At 51.7% G+C, this 19,995-nt stretch overlaps 1 protein-coding gene across 2 annotated transcripts in view; it reads right to left on the bottom strand.

The window, feature by feature from the left end:
• Positions 1 to 12,350: 12,350 nt before the first annotated feature.
• Positions 12,351 to 19,995, bottom strand: part of CPNE5 (copine 5) — a 197,881-nt gene continuing 190,236 nt past the window's right edge. For both annotated transcript variants that reach the window (XM_084611211.1, XM_084611213.1), the window contains 2 exons: positions 16,660 to 16,733; positions 12,351 to 15,713 (listed from right to left, as the gene is read on the bottom strand). In XM_084611211.1, coding sequence (XP_084467337.1) covers positions 15,525 to 15,713; positions 16,660 to 16,733 — 263 coding nt within the window. In that variant the 3' untranslated portion in view covers positions 12,351 to 15,524. The remainder of the gene's footprint in view (positions 15,714 to 16,659; positions 16,734 to 19,995) is intronic.

Genomic DNA, 19,995 nt, shown 5'->3' with positions numbered 1-19,995 from the left:
TATGGAGTTCACTCAGTGTACAAGAAATGTTACACCCCTGTGGAAGCCAGAGCTCAGGTCTGCACTCCTTGTTCCTCAATCCTTTGGAAGCCAGTGACTGGGAGGATTGGGCCCAGGTTGCTTCTTTTGCCACCACGGGGCTGTTGCTAGGACGACCTGGGGCGGTTGTCATGCAGTAGCAACCATGATGCCCAGCAGTAAGTGTTTGGGAGGCTCGTCTCTCCAGTTGTCCATTAGGCGTAATCAGGCACGAGAGGTCTCTGTTGCCCCTGACAAAACCCCTCTCCCAGCCCCCGAGAGAAGAGCATCCGAAGGGCCTTCCTGCTCAGCCCGATTTTCAATTCTCTGCTCTGAAATTAATGCAGCCTGTTGCCCTGGCAGGAAGATCAACAGGTGCCTTGTGCTTCCAAGTACCACACTTCGCCTCTGCTCTGGATATGATCATACCCGGGGGGGTGGGGGGCGGAATTATGGTTGATATGAGCCCTCCCCCCCTCCAGCTTCTGCAAGTGGTTCCTGTTTTTCGGATCGACTTTTCAGTGCCCCCAGAAATGAAAAAAAGCTAAGCCCTGAGCCGAGGATGAGGGTGGGAGGGGGATTTCAGACTGGAGCTGTGGTTCAGTCCATCATGGAAATAGGAGCTGGGATAGGGGCTTTGGCTTGTCCCGCAGTAACTCTGACCCACGGAGGGTGTGACCTGCCCAGAGGAGAGGTGATGTGCTGTGCCAGAAGCAGTGCTGTGAACCATTCCAGGCAGACTTCTTCCCTCCAGGTCTGAATCCTGTTTGAGAACGGTTTGTCCAGTCTCCACTAGACCTCAGTTCTTTCTAAAACCCAGGCAGGTACACCCGATGTGAAAACACACACAGCATTTTCTAGTGTAGACAAGGCCTAAGTCTGGCCTGTGTCTAGATGCCGGGGAGGGGTCCCCGTGGAGGAGGGATTCCAGCAAAGAGCGGCTACTGTTGGAAGTTGGTTTGAGCAATGGAAGCAGGCTCGTCCAACGTCTCAGCATTGGCCTGATTCTGCTGTCGACTTTGATGGTAGGACAGAGCAGAGTGCTACTCTAATTCCCTTTCAACAGCTGTGAGAGTTTTGTGTTTTATTGATTAAAAGTTAGTCACGTATGTTAGGGCTGGGCTGTGATTTTCACGCCCCCCCCCCTGCCCCCGCAAGCCTAGTCCCCCATTTTCTTTTTGCTCTGTGTGGGTTATTACAGCATCATTGCACCTGCCTCACTGTTCCTCAGGGCCTGGCGAATCTCTTGAAACACAAACTAATTTCTGCAGCAAGACAAATGATCGCTGTGCAGTCCCCAGTGTTCAGTATCAATCATAAATACGAATGCCACTGAGCCTATGCAAGACACTAACATGGCAATTTTTAAAAATTCAGACATTGGCTTGACATAATGGCATGGCAGCATGAGTGATTGGCCCTCTGTCTCTCTCACTCTTTCTCAGTTCAGGAGACAGACAGAGAGAGACGGGAGCAAAAGGCTTTTATAACAAACCGATGATTTTTGCTCACAGACTCTAAAAAAAGAATGGCCACAGGCCCTGGGTTTCTGCATTCGGATGAGAGACGTGACAATCAAGACAACTCACACATGTCCAGGCTCCCACTGTCTCGGCTCTTCCCAGCTCCAGGCGCAGACCCGGGCTTGCTCGCACATGTAGCCAACAATCCACCCACTAGCATTCTAGATCCAGAATTTATGCCACCACAACAAACAAGGATTCTCTCTTGGGTTCCTAATAACAAAACAAACCTTCCATCCCTGGGCTCTCAAAGTGCTCTGCAGAGAACCCTCACAATTTTGCTGATGAGCAACATGAGGTAAAGCGAATTGCTCAAGGTCACACGGGGAGGCAGTGGAAGGCCCTAAGTAGAACCCCAGAGTCCTAGCTGCTAACCACTGGAGCACACTCTTAAGCCACTAGCAATCTCCCAGTGACGTTAATAAACCAGGAGTGGCCAAACTTACTGACCCTCTGAGCCACATACGACAATCTTCAGAAGTTCAAGAGCTGGGACGTGCCTGCCTGGGCCTCAGCCCCACTCCAGCTGAAGCCCAGAGCCCCAGCAAGTGCACCCAGTGGGGCTGAAGCCCCAAGAATCCCTCCCTGCTGGGCAGAAGCCAGAGGTGACATGTGACCTTTCCCGATGTTTGCCAGGGTTTGCTGGCCCCGCGCTGTCACATAGCGCTACTGGGCCCCTCCCTGCAAGGCAGCTGCTGGAGCCAGCAAGCTTGGACCTGCGGCCATGGGCAGAGACAGCTGCAAACAGCTGGAACCTGCTGCATTTGGTGCTGTCTGTCCTTGCAGAGCTAAAGCAGTGGCCCCTCCCTGCAGCTCCCAGGTGTTTGCCGCTGAGGGGAAGGGGGGCGTGCCAGGGTGTGTGTGACTCAAACTACTGGGGGGGGGGGCAAACTTTTTAATGGTGTCCCCCCACTCTCAGCAGCCACCAATCGTCTCTGGCAGAAGCCCCTAGCCCAGAGTTGGGCAAACTACGGCCCGCGGGCCACATCCGGCCCGTAGGACTGTCCTGTCCGGCCCCTGAGCTCCTGGCCTGGGAGGCTAGCCCCGGCCCCTCCCCAGCTGTTCCCCCTCCCCTGCAGCCATGCCGCCGCGTGGGCAGCGGGGCTGCGAGCGCCTGCCGTTCTGAGCGGCACGGTAAGGGGGCGAGGCAGCGCGCGCGGTGGTGGTGGGGTGGGGTAGGGGGTTGCGCGGGGCAGTCAGGGGACAGGGGGCGGGGGGTTTGATTTGGGGTAGGATCCCGGGGGGCGGTTTGGGGTGGGGGGTCCCAGGAGGGGGCAGTCAGGGGACAGGAAGCAGGGTGGGTTGCCTGGGTCAGGGTTTCTCAGGGGGACAGTCAGGGGGCGGGAAGTGGGAGGGGGTGGATAGGGGGCAGCGGCCAGGCTGTTTGGGGAGGCACAGCCTTCCCTACCCGGCCCTCCATACAGTTTCGCACCCCTGCCCTAGCCCCACCACTCCACTGCAGGGTAGAAGCCCCGAGGCCCCCCCCCGCCCACCACTTCCCCCGGTCTGGTAGGTGGAGACTGGGGGGACTCCGTGAGCCGCAATTTAACAGTAAAAGCTGCATGCGGCTTGTGGGCCACAGTTTGGTCACACCTGTAATAAGCTGTGAAGTGCTTTTGTTTCTTTAAAGGAGGAGACAAATGTTAATACCTCCCTTATCAATCCAGGAGAGGGGCTGGCCATTGCAAAGCACACAGGCTTGGGAAAATTTGGGGTGGGGGGCATTCGAATCCCTTTGCCCGGCGTAACCAGAATGGGGCAGCTGTGTTGTAGGCAGGCTGCCGGGTCGGTGCACTGAAGCAGGGTTTAATGTACAGACTCGCAATGCATGTTTCTGTGACGCCTGGACGCCCCAGAACGTGACACCTTGTCTCTCTGGTTTTTAACGACACACTGATACATAGTCCTACTCCTGGGAGCTGACACTTTACCCCTAGTGTCTGACTTTGTTCTTTTTCCTGCCCTTCCCTAGTGACCCCCCGCCCCAAAACCCAGCAACCCTGCGCAGGAGAATTCACACCCAGATTGAGTCCCGGAATAGCTAGGGCACAGTGCACTGCTGAAATGCTTTAACAGCCTTCGTTCCCTGATTATGAGTGTGTGTCACTTCGGAGAGTGGGGCCCTGATCCTCGCTAGGAACCATTGCAATACACATAAATAACCATAATCAGCCAGCCTCTAACCCAGTTTCTTTACACCCAGAGTAACTGAGTAACTCATCTTCTCTGCCAACCTGTCTTGGACACTCCTTTCTGGCCTTGTTGCCTGGCTCTGCTCCTCACTGAATCCCCTGGCCAGACTCCGCATCTGGGAAGCAGGCCCGCGACGGCGAGTCTTACACTCACACACATCTGCCTCCCCGTCCTGCTCTGCTGCCCCACAGCTGATCAGCTTGGCAGGCGGCCTGGAGTTCTTAGTCAACTAGTCAGCCCAATCCTCCCGTGTCCAGCCTTCCCTCTCGGCCCCAAGCACAGCCCCTCATTACAATGGGTCTGAGCCGGTTGTCTGGCAGCTTCCCCCTCCCAAGAACACCCGAAAGGGGAGTCCTGCTGTAGAGGGTGCTGGGTTTGGAGGAATATGGAGCAGGGCAGCCAGGTCTGTCAGGTGGGAGAGGGGCTGGGGAGATCACTTTGGATGCAGGGTGGGGGGAGAGCAGAGACAGCAGGCTGTATGCATGCTCCCCCCATGAGGCTTTGGGGCGGTTGTGGGAGGTGCCTGGCCCCACCTAAGCAGGTGCTGGGGCTGAGGAGGCAGTGCGGGGGGTGGGGGGGGACGGCAGGTGCCGTGGGACAATTTGCAGGACTAAGGACTCAGGTACGTGACAACTCCGGTAGACTGAGAAAGAGAATCCTGGCTCCTTGAGACACACTTGCCATGGCGGGGCCATCTAAGACCAGAAGCGCGAGCCAATGCGGAGGCGGGGGTGACGGGGAACTGGGCCAGTAAAGGCAGAGGAGGTCTGGGACATGTGCTCCCTGACGGGAGGTAGGGCTTCAGATGGAAGTCGTGACTGTGCTGAGACCCTGGCTAAGTGGGCTGGCTGGTGGCTTGGTCCAGGAGAAGTTCGGGGGAGGCCCGGCCCGGGTGGGGCTCTCTGTGGGGCAAGGAGGGGCAGGATGTGGAAATGGACTGGAGTAGTTTGTGTGGAATAAAGACCAGCTAAGTACGAGCACTAGCTATTCCGAAGTAGCTAATGTGGCCCCATTCTGGAATGAAAATCACTCCATTCGGGAAGAATTGCTTCCCTTTGGAAGCACACAAATTATTCTGGAATTAAATGACTTTAATGACAGAAGAAAGTGTCCACAGGATCCACTCCAGAATACCTAGTGCTCTCACATATTCCACACCAGCGACTGCAGTCCATTTTTCCATGCAGACGAGCCCTCGAGTTGGCTTTTCCCTCCAGCATCAGCCCTCTAGCTATTCCAGACTAGTCTGCACTGCAATGGCTAGTCTGGTCAGTTTCCCCTGTTGACTGCCCTTACATCCGCCCCCTTGCGTTTGGAATCCCCAGGCAGCTCCTTGGTGTGAAGACGTGGCTGTGCCAGGGAGCAGCAGTCTGGCCTATACTGCTACACAGAGGTTTGTAACGATACTGCCCTATACCTTTTCCCTGCCGCTAGAAGTGTCGAGGGAGGGCTGGACGTAGCTGGTGTTTGCGCAGAGACAAGGCGACCGTAAAGTGCCCGTGGGTGTGTCAGACACGCCAGTTGGGTGCCCCGAAATTGCCAACCCCAAGCAGTCCAAAATCAGGAACTATTGATAAAATGATGAATTTTAGGTCCCTTTTTCTTTGTCTTCTCCTTTGTGAGCCTTCAGGAGCTGCTCAGGAGGGAGTTTCTCCAAAAGCGTGGATGTTAGAAAGTTACTCCAACTTGTCTTTCTATGAAAGCTGAGATGCTCTCATGATCACCTGACTCCAGGGGCTGGGGCTTTAAAAAAACACCAAAATACACAAGACTTGTGACAAAAATCACCAGTGTTGGAAACGCTGAGTTTGGCCCCACATACATCATGGCTCTGTGCGTTCCCCACCCTCCGTTGCTTTTGTGCCACTCACTATTCCTGTTAGCTGAGCACTAACAATTTAGCCCCCTGTGCAGGCAGTGGGTACCAAGTCCCTGAGCTACAGCCGGGCAATGGGCCTTTAGGGGGCCCGATTATTGTAGGTAAGGGAAATGCAGTAGAGCTAATGGACTTCAGAGCATCATTTGATATGATACCACATGGGGAATTATTCGTTCCATTGGAGAAGGTGGGTATCAGTACAAGCAGGGGAAGATGGGTAAGGAACTGGCTAAAGTGGAGAAAACAACAGGTTGGGCTGACAGGTGAACTATCCTACTAGAGGGAGTTCAGGATCAGTCTTGGGACCAATCTTATTTCGTGTCTTTATTAAGGGCCCTGGCCCAAGACATAGGCATGTGATACTGCAGTCGGGGATGATACAAAGCTGGGAGACATCAGCAATGCAGAGAAGGATCAGCACGCTCTACAGGAAGCTCTGGATGACCTTGAAGACTGGCGTAATAGAAATGGGATGAAATTCAATAGAACAAAGAGCAAGGTCGTGCGCCTAGAGACTCATAATAATCGTGTCTGCTGTAAACAGGGGGCTGATCAGCTGGAAGCGACAGTCACTGGGGCACGTGGGCTGATCACAGGATGACTGTGAGCCAGAGGTGAAAGTAAGCTGGTACGGCCTGGTACGGCGTAGCGGCAAGAGCTGGTGCACCGTACTGGGGCAGCCCGACTTCCCCAGGGGGCAATTTAAAGGGCCTTGGGCTCCCAGTAGTGGCTGGAGCCCCAGGCCCTTTAAATTGCCTCCAGAGCCCCGCTGCCAGAGCCCCTGGGGTAGTGGCTGCGGGGCTTCGGCAGCTATATAGAGGGCCCAGGGTTCCCCTGCTTCTACTGCCCCGGACCTTTAAACAGCCACCGGAGCCCTGGGCTGCTGCTGCTACCCCGGTGGGGGAGGGGAGGGGAGAGGGCACTTACCTTACAGGGTGGGCTGGGGCTGGCTCTGACCCCCTCAGCCCCGCCCCTTCTGCCATAGGCCCCGCCCCTTCCAGGGACCAGAGCCGGCCCCAGCGTATGGATAAGTCACTCGACTTACTTTCACCCCTGCTCTGAGCCAACAGGGTGAAGCACCTGCAAAAAAAAGCCGATGTGACTCTAGGCTGTATCAGGCGAGGGCTTTCCAGTAGAGAGAGAGAAGTGTTAACCTGATAGCACACGGCCCTGGTGAGGCCTCATCTGGACTACTGGGTGCAGCTCTGATCACCCATGTTCAGGAAAGATGCATTCATACTGGACCAAGTGCAGATAAGATCTACTGGGATGATCAGGGGAAATGGAGGGCCGATCTTGTGAGTGGAGTTTGGTTCAGCAAACAGGAGGCTGCGCAGGGCTCTTACTGCTCTCTACATATACATCAGGGTTAAACATCAAGGAGGGAGAAGCTCAAGGATAAAGTTGGAACAAGAACAAATGGGGATGAACTGGCCATGAACAAGCTGAGTCTGGAGATGAGAAGAAAGGTTCGATCTGTCAGAGGGGGAGGCTCTGGCACGCTGCCTCCCCAGAGGCATTGTGGGGCAAACAACTGAATCTGTTTTAAGTGAGAGCTGGACAAATGAGGACTGTGGGGTTGCTTGTGATGGTGGCGGTCAACGCTCAGCAGCCCTGGGGTTCTTTCCAGTTATTGTCTTATGTTCCTAAAATCTCATGCTTCAGGGCTTCACCCTACAGGGGTCAGGAGAGATATTTTTAACTTCCTGATGCATTGGTAATTGTTCAAGGGGTTTCTTTTGTTTTGTTTCTTTTTAGTCTCCTTTCTCTGAAGCATCAGAGATGCCGATGGCTAGAGATGGGACACTGGATGGGGTGGGCTGGTGCTCTAAGGTGGTAAAGAGAATCCATTGTTTTAGATGCTTGGCTGGTGTGACTTGTTCTGATGGCCACATCTGGGGTTGGAAATGAAATTTCCCCACGTCAGATTAGCAGCAATTTGGGGACCATCCCCTGCAGCATGGAGCGTGGATGGCCTGCTAGGATAGTCTGGGTATATCTCACTGAATCAGTTCCCTGCCATCACAGGGGCCTCTGGCATGGGTTCACCTCGGTCCCTCATGTTCTCTGCCTGTGGCACACGATCATCTTGTCTCCTGTGGGCTGTAAGACTTCAGTCTCGTTTCAGCTGGGTTTAGGGTGCAGATGCTGGGGGTGTTGGTGGCCTGTGATCTAAAGGAGGTTCAGGCTGGATGATCTGGTCCCTTCTGGCCCTAAACTCCATGATGCGGTGAGTCATTGCTGAGCTTTAAGCAGCATCTCTCCGGTGTGGCGCTCATGGGTTGGAACTCGCCATCGCAGGACAGAGCTGGATTAGAGGGTATCAGGCTTGAGGAAAGGGCTGCAGAGTTACATGGCTAATCAGAATATCCAGAATGACAATGGTATAAACCTAGAAACTGAAAGGAGTTTGGGATGGGGGATAAACCCCCCCCCCCCGCCCCTTCTAACTAATGGAGCTGAGGAATCTACATTCCTTGGGGCAGTTATCTATTGCAGAGTTTCTTGTACCTTCCTCTGAAGTGACTGGTCCTGTTCAGTGGGAGGCAGGATGCTGCCGGACGACGTGGGCCTTTGGGGGATCCAGCTGGCTGTTCCTCTAGTCCCGATGGGCTCCACATTCTGCTAGCTACAGTCGCGGCTCCTGACCGAGAGCTCAGCATCTTGGTGTCAAGTCAGTGCCTCACAGCACAATAGCAGGGACAGTGTGAGCCTTCCCCTCCCCAGGCAGGGCTGGCTCCTAGAAGCCACGAAGGCGGGTGTGGAAGAGCTCTGTCGTGGGGAGAGGGAGGACAGGCACACCAGACGTGGAATACATACCTGCCACACAAGGCGATGAACACCCAGTATCTACTGGTCTGACTCTCCCCTGTGCAGCCCTCCCACACCGCCTAACAAGGGGATACTGAAATCATCTGGACAGGCACGTTCTCGGGGAGCAGTAGAGGACAGAGGGTCAGAGGGTCTAGACAGAGAGAGGCTCAGGGGACAAGGTGCAGTGTCCCAGTGAAGAGCTGAGGCCAAAACAGTGCCTGGGCTGGGAGGGTCTCTCTGCTGAACCTGTTCCAGGCAGCCAGCGTTGGCCATGGAACCGTTAGCTGCCAGGGTTTCTGAGCGTTCGCCACAGGGCGCGCAGACAGAGACATGCTTAGCCATGACCTGGTTACACAAACTTGATCCTTGCTGGGTAGCCCCAGCTCTCCCTTCGAGAGGTCCTGAGCTCTGGAACACTTCCCGTGATTCTGTCTACATCCGGCTGGGGTCTTGGGGCCCCAGGGAGAATGCGGTAGCTTCCTGCCGGGGTTAAGCCTTTCTTGTGTAGATGGGACCGAGCCATAACTGTGCTCCGGAACTAGAGAGAGACAGGGTGGGGGAGGGGATATCATTTATTGGACCAACTTCTGTTGGTGAGAGAGACAAGCTTCCAAGCGGGGGATAGCTCAGTGGTCTGCGTATTGGCCTGCTAAACCCAGGGGATGTGAATTCAATCCTTGAGGGGGCCATTTAGGGATGTTGGGGATTGGTCCTGCTTTGAGCAGGGGGTTGGACTAGATGACCTCCTGAGGTCCCTTCCAACCCTGATAGTCTACGATGCAAGCCGCACAGAGCTCTTCTTCTGGTCTGGGAAAGGTCCTGCGAGCATCACAGCTGAATGCAGAGTGGAACAGATTGTTTAGCATAAGGAGTTAACACATATTGTAAGGCAGTGACTCTCAACCACTCCAGACTGTCCCCCCTTCAGGAGTCTGATCTGTCTTGCGTAGCCCCACATCTCACCTCACTTCAAAACAACTGGCTTGCAAAATGCGATGTAAAAATACAAAAGTGTCACAGCCACTTGTGCTGAAAAACTGACTTTCTCCTTGTTACCACAGAATTATCAAATAAATCAACGGGACTAGAAATCTTGTCCTCACATGTCAGTGTGTCGTGTATAGAGCTGTGTAAACAAGTAGTTGTCTATGAAATTTTAATTTTCTGACTTCGCTAGTGCTTTTTATGTAGCCTGTTGTAAAACTAGGCAAGTAGCTAGATGAGATGATGTATCCCTGGGAGACCGCTGCAAACCCTTGGGGGCACACATCCCCCTGACTGAGAACCAATGTTGTAAGGGGCCATTTGAGGCAGAGTGGCCTAACGTTTCTGCAGTCACAGGTTAGTGAGGGGGTTACTGGGTTACAGAGTGTAGTAACAAGCCCTACATCCAGTGACGGTGTTGTGCAGGTTTCCGAGAGGTCATAGAATCATAGAATATCAGGGTTGGAAGGGACCTCAGGAGGTCATCTAGTCCAACCCCCTGCTCAAAGCAGGACCGATCCCCGACTAAATCATCCCAGCCAGGGCTTTCTCAAGCCTGACCTTAAAAACTTCTAAGGAAGGAGATTCTACCACCTCCCGAGGTAACGCATTCCAGTGTTTCACCACCCTCCTAGTGAAAAAGTTTTTCCTAATATCCAACCTAAACCTCCCCCACTGCAACTTGAGACCATTACTCCTTGTCCTGTCCTCTTCTACCACTGAGAATAGTCTAGAACCATCCGCTCTGGAACCACCTCTCAGGTAGTTGAAAGCAGCTATCAAATCCCCCCTCATTCTTCTCTTCTGCAGACTAAACAATCCCAGTTCCCTCAGCCTCTCCTCATAAGTCATGTGTTCCAGACCCCTAATCATTTTTGTTGCCCTTCGCTGGACTCTTTACAATTTATCCACATCCTTCTTGTAGTGTGGGGCCCAAAACTGGACACAGTAGTCCAGATGAGGCCTCACCAATGTCGAATAGAGGGGAACGATCACGTCCCTCAATCTGCTCGCTATGCCCCTACTTATACATCCCAAAATGCCATTGGCCTTCTTGGCAACAAGGGCACACTGCTGACTCATATCCAGCTTCTCGTCCACTGTCACCCCTAGGTCCTTTTCCGCAGAACTGCTGCCGAGCCATTCGGTCCCTAGTCTGTAGCTGTGCATTGGGTTCTTCCGTCCTAAGTGCAGGACCCTGCATTTATCCTTATTGAACCTCATCAGATTTCTTTTGGCCCAATCCTCCAATTTGTCTAGGTCCCTCTGTATCCTATCCTTGCCCTCCAGCGTATCTACCACTCCTCCTAGTTTAGTATCATCCGCAAATTTGCTGAGAGTGCAATCCACACCATCCTCCAGATCATTTATGAAGATATTGAACAAAACCGGCCCCAGGACCGACCCCTGGGGCACTCCACTTGACACCAGCTGCCAACTAGACATGGAGCCATTGATCACTACCCGTTGAGCCCGACAATCTAGCCAACTTTCTACCCACCTTATAGTGCATTCATCCAGCTCATACTTCTTTAACTTGCTGACAAGAATACTGTGGGAGACCATGTCAAAAGCTTTGCTGAAGTCAAGAAAGAATACATCCACTGCTTTCCCTTCATCCACAGAACCAGTAATCTCATCATAGAAGGCGATTAGATTAGTCAGGCATGACCTTCCCTTGGTGAATCCATGCAGATGCAGATACAGATACAGAGTGATCGCTTTGTGAAAAGTGTTTGCCCCCAAGTGATTGGGTGTTTTTGTCTTTTATCATTTTCCTGTGTGAGTTCATTGAAGAGCAGAGTGATTGTCTGGTTTCAGCCACACAGTTATTGCAGTGGATGAGGTACACCACACAGACTCATAGGGCTGGAAGGGACCTCGAGAGATTATCTCGTCCAGTCCGCTGCGCTTATGGTAGGACCAGACTCATGTTGTGATAGGCATGTGTAGGACCCATGGAACTTGAAAGGTGTATTGTGGGGGGTGTTGATCGTAGTTGCAGGAGGAGCTTTGTCTGCAGGTTTTGTAGCTGCTGTTCTGGCAGGGGCTGGGGCGTGGGTGCTCGTCTGTGGGGAGCCTGCTTCTGGTGAAGAGTTTGGAGAGGTTGGGTGTTGTTTGAAGGCCAGAAGTGGGGGGTCAGGAAAGATTTCTTTCTGGAGGGGTGTAGCTGTTTGATGGTACCCCGTGTGGGGTACAGTCTAATGCTGTGAGAAGGGCCCAGCTCTGCTGTAATCACTCCTGAGCTGACTGAATCCAGCCAAATCAGCAAGAGAAGGCTGCCACCTCTGCCACCTTGAGCCAGCTAGTCCCACCCCAGAAGGAGACACAGAATGGTGGGGGTTCGCAGCAGATTTGTTCAGGGATGGCTGTTGAAACCAAAGGGCTCCTGCCTCAAGCCACTTTCCCATCTGGTGCTGGGGTTTCCAGCTGGGTGCAAACAGCAGCACCAGGGGAGAGTCCAGGGGTTCTAGACTTTCGGCCTAAAGGGCAGGAGTAGGTGGGAGAGGAAAGGACCCCGGGGATCATCATGTTGTCATGGTCCTGGCACCTTGGAGACAATGCAGCTGTAGCTGAAGGCTGCTGAAGGGGAATCTGAGACCCAAATGGGATTGGGGAGGCACTGCCTCCCATCTCTTCACGGTGCTGAAAATGATACTTTTATATTTACAGAATGGGGACAAGGGAGTCAGCCTAAAAGAGTGAGCGAGCAGGAGCCAGAGCAAAGGCCCTTCAAACCCGGGGTGGTGCAGGTAACTCCCCAAGCAACTCGTTCATGTAAGGACCAGCTCCGTACCACCAGCGTGCAGAGGTGACCTGACTTCTGTCTTTCTGCTCGTCAGATCAGGTCCGGGGGAGATTCTCTCCTGTGGTGGAGACACCATTTTATGACCTTTCTGGGGCCCTCGGAGGGCAGGAAATCAGAGCAAGCTCATTGCTGTAGTAAAAAGCATAGTTTATTTCAGTTTAAGGCAATCCAATACAAATCAGCTCACGTCGGACATTCGACACAAAATACAATAGTGTAAAGTCTAGAAAGGTCAACACCCATGCAAATAAAAAATCAAGTGAGTGGGAGGGAGGGGAAAGAGAAAGAGGGAAAGGAGCCAAACTTCCCTAGTAACATGCAGGGTGTTTGCTAATTCTCAGACCATGGAGACACCTCCTGTAGCTTGTCAAGAAAAGTCGGATTGGAGGATAGACTGAACAATGGCCCCCTTCCCGTGGAAACGTACACACCCAATCTTGGAAGACTCGTGTTCCTTCAGCAGCACTGGCTAGCCACCCTCACGGGCACAGGGCGTCTGCCTGATCTGAGAGCTGTGATTTCACAGCCCGTGTCCATGCCTCCTGTGCACCGTCTGCTATCCATACTGACGCAGCGCAGGGTGGGAGGACAGCTCGGACATGCGGCACGTCACAGAACTGGGCACAGGACTGCACTGGCATGCATCACCCAATATCTACACTGGTACAGAACGGGGCATGGCACTGCAGGGTCTATGGTGCCCGCTAGCAACACATGGACAGTAACGCGTACAGAGCTGCCTGGCCAGGCACTGCCTGCTCTCCCCGCTCTCCCCGCCGCCCTCTGAGTGCTCTTTGGGGCTTCTTAATTTGAGTGGCACTTGGACAAAGGACTGTTGCATGCTGCGGGTGCAAAGGGGGTTGTGGGTAGGTGACATAGCCATGACCCCGCCCCTGGCCTGGGACTATGGAGCTCAGTAAGTTCATGGTCAAAGATCCCCTCCATCAGGCAAGCGACTCCGAGGAGGCCAGGCACTCCCAGAGCAACAGAGCCACTCGCCAGCTTCAGCTTTTTCCCATTCACCCCCGAACCCCACGCTGAATTCTGGAGGCGACTGAGCAATGCTAGGGCATCAACCTTCTCCTCATCAGGCTGCGGGGGGGCATGAGCTGGGGGCTCTCCCCTCCTGGGTCAGGTTAAAGGTTTTGAGAGTTCCCCCTTCTCCCTCCCAGGTCTTGTGAGCTCCCCTAGCAGACCAGCCCCACACGTGACTTAGGCAGCTGAACACCTGTCTTGCCCTGGTTGGTGACACAAGCAGAGACAGGGGGCTCCCTGAACCCCGGAATTAGACGCCAAACTCCAGGGGCTTAGCACACACCCCTCTCCTCAGCTTCTCCCGCGGGCTCAGGCGGCTCCCTGCCCAGCATGCTGGCAGTCTAAGTCCTAGTCTAAGGCCCCGATCTCTCCCCATTCATTGTAAAGGAGCCAGGGCACCTGAGCCAGGCATTGCGGATGTCCGGGGTGTTCCTGTGACTGTCTGGGGCTGTGACACTTGGCACTGCAAGGTTCGAAGTCCCTTTTGGGGAGCTGGGTCTAACTGCTGCTGGTGACATGTGCCCACTGGGATACATGACTGGCTCCTTATGTCTCCTCCCACTCCAGTGCTATGCAGCTATACGCCTGGATTGGATCCTGTCCTTGTTCTTCATCTCATGCAGATGAGAGCGGTGCGATGGCGCTGCTGGACCCTGAGTGCTAACGCAGAGTTGCTGGGTTGCATCTACCTTTAATTAGGGCTCCATTTCCCCCCTGGCCCTCTTGGGAGTTTGTATCCTGGAATCTGTGTCTCATGGCAGGAATCTCCTAAAACACACAAAGCACTTAGAGCTCCATTCTGTTAATCAACCCCTGGGCCATTGCTAACTGTGGGGAGGGAGGGGAATCCACAGGGCAGTAACACAGGGCAATTACCTAGCCCGTTACCCGGCTACTGTTACACAAGGTATGGAGCTGGAGAATCAGGATATCCATGGTGTTTGATTATATAGAGGTCTCCTAGCCACCCCATTTCCATTAGACACAGGGCTTGTGCGTCAGCCTTGGTCTCACCAGGAGCCAGAAACATGTAACCAAACTTGTTTTTTAAAAAGGCAGCCCCACTGAGTGGCACCAAGGGCAGCAGAATGTCTAGGGACCGGCTGAGATGATCTCGCTGATGTTTTAGGGCTACATTCACCTACTTTGCTCCCTAGCCTTGTTAGAGCTTTTCGTAGTGGCCAACATCCTGCAGCCCGCATTATAAAAAGTGACAAAAAGAAGGAGGGATGTTCAAACCGTACCAAAGTGTCACCCTGTCACCCTGGGAGTTACAGCAAAGGGACACGCTTTCACTTAGCCCCAGGAGCAGAATTTGCCAGGCTTTAATGGAAGTCTAACTTGTGAGCTAGAGCGTCAGTCTACCATGGGTGATGAGGTTCTGCTTTAGTTTTGGTGCTGGGAGCAGCCACGAAATGCATATGTACTAAAGGTCAAACTAATGCTTCCTCCCCAAGCAGTCAGTGCATTTCGGTGACGCACGACAATGCGTCTTCAATGTCAAAAGGTCCAGAACGGTATGGGAAGGGCTCCCTGCACAGATCTAACACAGGGCTTAAAAAGTGTGATGTGGTTATAGGCAAAAGGCAAAAAAAAAAAAGCCTTGTGTGGATCTTTGCCAAATCGGATTGATAGGAGATGGAGCGTTAGTAACTCAGAACAATGGTGCACCCAGAACAACCGCAGAGAAAACAACATAGATACCTGCTGTCTGAAGCCAACCTAAAGTCTGCCAAACTGATATATTAGCCAAGCCAGCAAACAGCAAGGAGATGAGGAGACATGTCAGCAGACTGGAGACAGCAGGTAGACTGTACGTGCGCTATAAAATACTCAAAATCGTTTGGAAAGGGGAGGAGTAGAAAGAGGCTGGGGGACTTGGCGGAACAGCTGATCTGCTGAGAACCCCAAGGGAAACAGGTGACGTGGAACTCCCCTCCACTGTCTGATGGGGTGACAGCTCACATAACCCACCCCCCTCTTTTCCCTCCATCCCCCCCAGAGAGGAAGCGTGTCAGCCGCTGTGCTTGTCCTTTTAAAAACTTCCCCTGCCCCGCCCTGCACGTCCTTTGTGTCTAGTCCCACAAATCCTTCCACTGACACTCAACAGCTTCACTGTCCATTTGCCTACAGCCACGTGTGGAGAAACAGTCCGTGGAGGAATCTCACTGGAAGCTCTGGCTGCCTTGGTATCCAGCTAGAGAGAGAGCAAACAGCGGACACAAGAGGCCTTGGGTTTTTTTCCCTCGCTCCTCTTCCCTCCTGCTCATCAGATCTGTGTCTGAAGGGTCGGGCAGGTCGGGGTGTATGCAGGGGGCGCTGGGTTGGGCTTGATGCCACGTCCCTTCATGTACGAAATGAACTGGTCCGGGATCTCAGCCAGGACATCTTTGGCCAAGCGGGCCATGCTCAGGACGTGGTTCCCTGTGCGGTCGATGTAATCCCGGAACGGAACAAACTGGGAGAGAAGGAAAGCGTGTCAGACATACGAAGAGTGGAGAGATTTTCAAATGGAGATGGGGGACACTGCTTCTATGCAGACCGTCAGCAACACATTGGATGTGGGGGGCCAGATGGCCTACCTGGTCTTTTTAGGGCTGTCCTATGTTTCCACCAGCCAGCCTGCTTTGCACATGTCCTATGGAAGTGTAGCGGGTTGATGGCTACAGTGTGGTGTGATGTTAGAGCCACACTGGATGAGTGGATTTGATGGTTTTGGAAAGGAAAGATTATGAGAAGGGGGAGCCAGGAAGCATTAGTTCTAGCATGTACAGATTAGAGAAGCACACCGAGGCCTGGTTTGGAAATGAGGGTCTAGGGGTTTTTTCCTCTCCAAGCCAATACGTAGCTGAAACATAGGGGTTTTTTTGTGGGTTTTTGTTTTTTTTTTGGTGCTTGATAATTGTTTCACCCTTCTCTAGAGAAATATGGAGAACCCCTTCCCAAGGGGAACATCCAGCGTCAGGGCCAACCGACCGGCCTGAGGGGACCAACGGGACATGGGCTGCTATCACTGTGGCCAGAGAGGCCACATACGGACCCAATGCCCCAGGCTCAGGGACAGACTGAGCAGACCGAACCCGCACAGGGTTAACTGGGTAGGGAACCAGCCAGAGGAGGGGCAGGCTTCCCAGGCAAGGGGGGCTGGCTGAAATCCTTCCCCAGTCATCTCATATTATCGACGGCCAAGGCAGGCTGTGTGAAGTGCGCCAACCACGTGTCTGATCTCAAACACTGTCATGGTTCAGAAAACTCCTGCTGCCCTTGGACAGGCCTGCCCTTGGAATGGGAAACCTGAGCCTGCCTGAACCCGGGGCCCGCTGGGGAGGCAGGGAAGGCTCCGGGATGGTTTTTGACATGAGGGGAAGGAAAGCGCTGAGCTAGGAAAGTGTTGCAAATTTTACCTGGACAATGTCTCGCTCAGCGATCTTCCCTCGCGATGAGATTCTGATGTCATCGCCGTCCAGCTCCACCATGGCTGCGATGGGGGAGGGGAGAGCAGAAGGGCAGTCAGTGCAGTGCAAGCCGTGACATGCTGGGAAGGAACCCCAGGGTATTTCAGTAGAGACGAGGCCTAGACTGGGGCTGATGAATATATTTACCAATGATGAACAGTGCTGACTGAGCTAAGGGAATGGGCAGTACAGTGGCAGAGGACATTTAAAAAAGAGTTAGGGTGTTTAAAGCATGAGAGAAAATAATGTTATAATGCCCTTAAACAAGCCAATGGGACACACTCATCGGGGATATTATATCCAGTTCTGGCCACCCCATCTCCAACAATGATCCAACAGAAAGAGAAGGGGTTCTGAAACAGAGGCTGGAAAAGGCTATTGCATGAGGAGAGGCTGAAAAGATGTGGACTGTGTCCTTTAAAGAGGAGATGTATAAAAAGGACATGATTAGGAAAGAAATAATAAATAATAATGATACCAAATAATAAATCATATAGAGAAGGTAAATCAGGAGCTCCCCTTTACCCTCTCTCAAAATACAGAGCAAGGGGATATTCAAATAGCTGGATAGGAAGCATATTTTAAACGGATAAACAGAAATGTTTTTCCAACACAACATCCAATCAATCTATCAAGTTGCAGTGGGGAAGGTTTAGATTGGATATTAGGAAAAACTTTTTCACTAAGAGGGTGGTGAAACACTGGAATGCGTTACCTAGGGAGGTGGTAGAATCTCCTTCCTTAGAGGTTTTTAAGGTCAGGCTTGACAAAGCCCTGGCTGGGATGATTTAACTGGGAATTGGTCCTGCTTTGAGCAGGGGGTTGGACTAGATGACCTTCTGGGGTCCCTTCCAACCCTGATATTCTATGATTCTATGATTCTATGGAACTCAATGCCACAAGATATCTTTGTGGCCATGAGTTTAGAAGACTACAAAAAAGGATCATCGCTTCTGGGAGTAATTAGAACATCAGCAGTTACATTGAATAAGACTGAACAAGGCTCTGCTGTACCCTGCAGGGAGTGGGACCTAAATTCTGTGGCAAACCCCCTGGATTCTACCACAGAAATTCTATACATGCTGCAGCAGCTTCAGCTACATTTTAAAAAAGTTATTTAATAAAAGTTTTTATTAAATGAAATATTACAATGAGCAAAGCAACCAGCACAGCAGCCTCTGTGTTATTTATTTTGGGGTTGTGGGATAAGCAAATTAGATGTATGTTTCTGATAAAATGGTCAACAAAGAAACAGATAATGATGACACTGTCGTTGTCATCGTTAAGTTTCAGAGTTAACATGCAACTGAGCTGAAAAGCGGGCAGGTCACACCTCTCAGAGCTATTTTTTCAAAAGTGAAAGAGGAGCAAAACTACTAAATTTCTGCTTAACCAACAACCTGCTCTAACAAACATGCCATTTAAAAAAAGAAAGCCTCTGAGGAAGTGGACATGGATATCAGCTGATGGGCAAACGAAGAACATGACAGACTTTGTACTTGGGAGTCGCAGACGGAAATCAAGTGCGTTGTCATGAGCGTTGTTTGCAGCTGATATCAGACCAGATCAGATCAGAGGTTAGTGCTGGCATCAATGAGATTGAGGCAGAGAGCAAAAGTGCCAAGAACTAAGATCTATGACATGGACAAATTAAAAGAACCAGATATCAGGAAATAATACAACAAAGCTTAGCAGAAGAATACCACATCTCTGGTGAAAGAAGAACTAGACATGGAAGTGACATGGAACAGTGTAAAAAAATGGGGTTATAAGAATCATAGAATCATAGAATATCAGGGTTGGAAGGGACCTCAGGAGGTCATCTAGTCCAACCCTCTGCTCAAAGCAGGACCATTCCCCAATTAAATCATCCCAGCCAGGGCTTTGTCAAGCCTGACCTTAAAAACTTCTAAGGAAGGAGATTCTACCACCTCCCTAGGTAACGCATTCCAGTGTTTCACCACTGAACGGCTGAACAAGTGTTGGCTACAAGGCCAAACCAAAGCAAGTGAGGTGGATAACAGATGAAGTGCTGCAGCCGAGAGACAAGCACAGGAAACGGAAATAAAAAGGAGGACAAAAGTCGAAGAGCCGAGTACAACAGACTGGCAGAGAGCTGAAACAAAAAGCAAAGGAATGACCTGAGAACCACACAATATAAAGGTGTAGAAGAATATGTGACATGGGTTGTAGCATAAGATAAAAGAACTGAGTGGGACCTAGGAGCTGAAGATGTTGGCGGTGAAAGACAAACACAAACAAATAACTGAGGATGAACAAGCAACGAATGAGTGAGAGATGGAATATTTTGAAGAGCTCTACAATGTGTAGATGGTGACAGTAGATGAAATGGTCCTGGAGAAGCTTCCCAGCACAAATGAGGGAGAGCAGATGTCAGAATTCTTAGAAGAAGTAGTAAAGATCTCAGGAGAAAGTTGGAATAAGAAAAAGGCACTGGGAAGTGACAGTCCTTGCTTACAGACAGCCACCCAACCTGAAGCAAATACTCACCAGCAAACACACACCACACAACAAAAACACTAATCCAGGAACCTAATCTTGCAACAAAGCCCGTTGCCAACTGTGTCCACATATCTATTCAGGGGATACCATCATAGGGCCTAATCACATCAGCCACACTATCAGAGGCTCGTTCACCTGCACATCTACCAATGTGATATATGCCATCATGTGCCAGCAATGCCCCTCTGCCATGTACATTGGCCAAACCGGACAGTCTCTACATAAAAGAATAAATGGACACAAATCAGACATCAGGAATTATAACATTCATAAACCAGTCGGAGAACACTTCAATCTCTTTGGTCACTCGATTACAGACCTAAAAGTGGCAATTCTTCAACAAAAAGACTTCAGAAACAGACTCCAACGAGAGACTGCTGAATTGGAATTAATTTGCAAACTGGATACAATTAACTTAGGCTTGAATAAAGACTGGGAGTGGATGGGTCATTACACAAAGTAAAACTATTTCCCCATGTTTATTTCCCTCACCCTCTCCCCCGCTGTTCCTCAGAAGTTCTTGTCAACTGCTGGAACTGGCCCACCTTGATTATCACTACAAAAGGTCCCCCCCACCGCCCCCGGCTCTGCTGCTAGTAATAGCTCACCTTACCTGATCACTCTCGTTACGGTGTGTAGGTAACACCCATTGTTTCATGTTCTCTGTGTATATAAATCTCCCCCCTGTATTTTCCACTGAATGCATCCGATGAAGTGAGCTGTAGCTCATGAAACCTCATGCTCAGATAAATTTGTTAGTCT

Source organism: Lepidochelys olivacea, assembly GCF_965140295.1.
Source record: "Lepidochelys olivacea isolate rLepOli2 genome assembly, chromosome: 21".
NCBI classification, from domain to species: Eukaryota; Metazoa; Chordata; order Testudines; family Cheloniidae; genus Lepidochelys; species Lepidochelys olivacea.
Note: the sequence above shows the minus strand (reverse complement) of the source record. Positions and strands in the feature narration are given on the sequence as shown.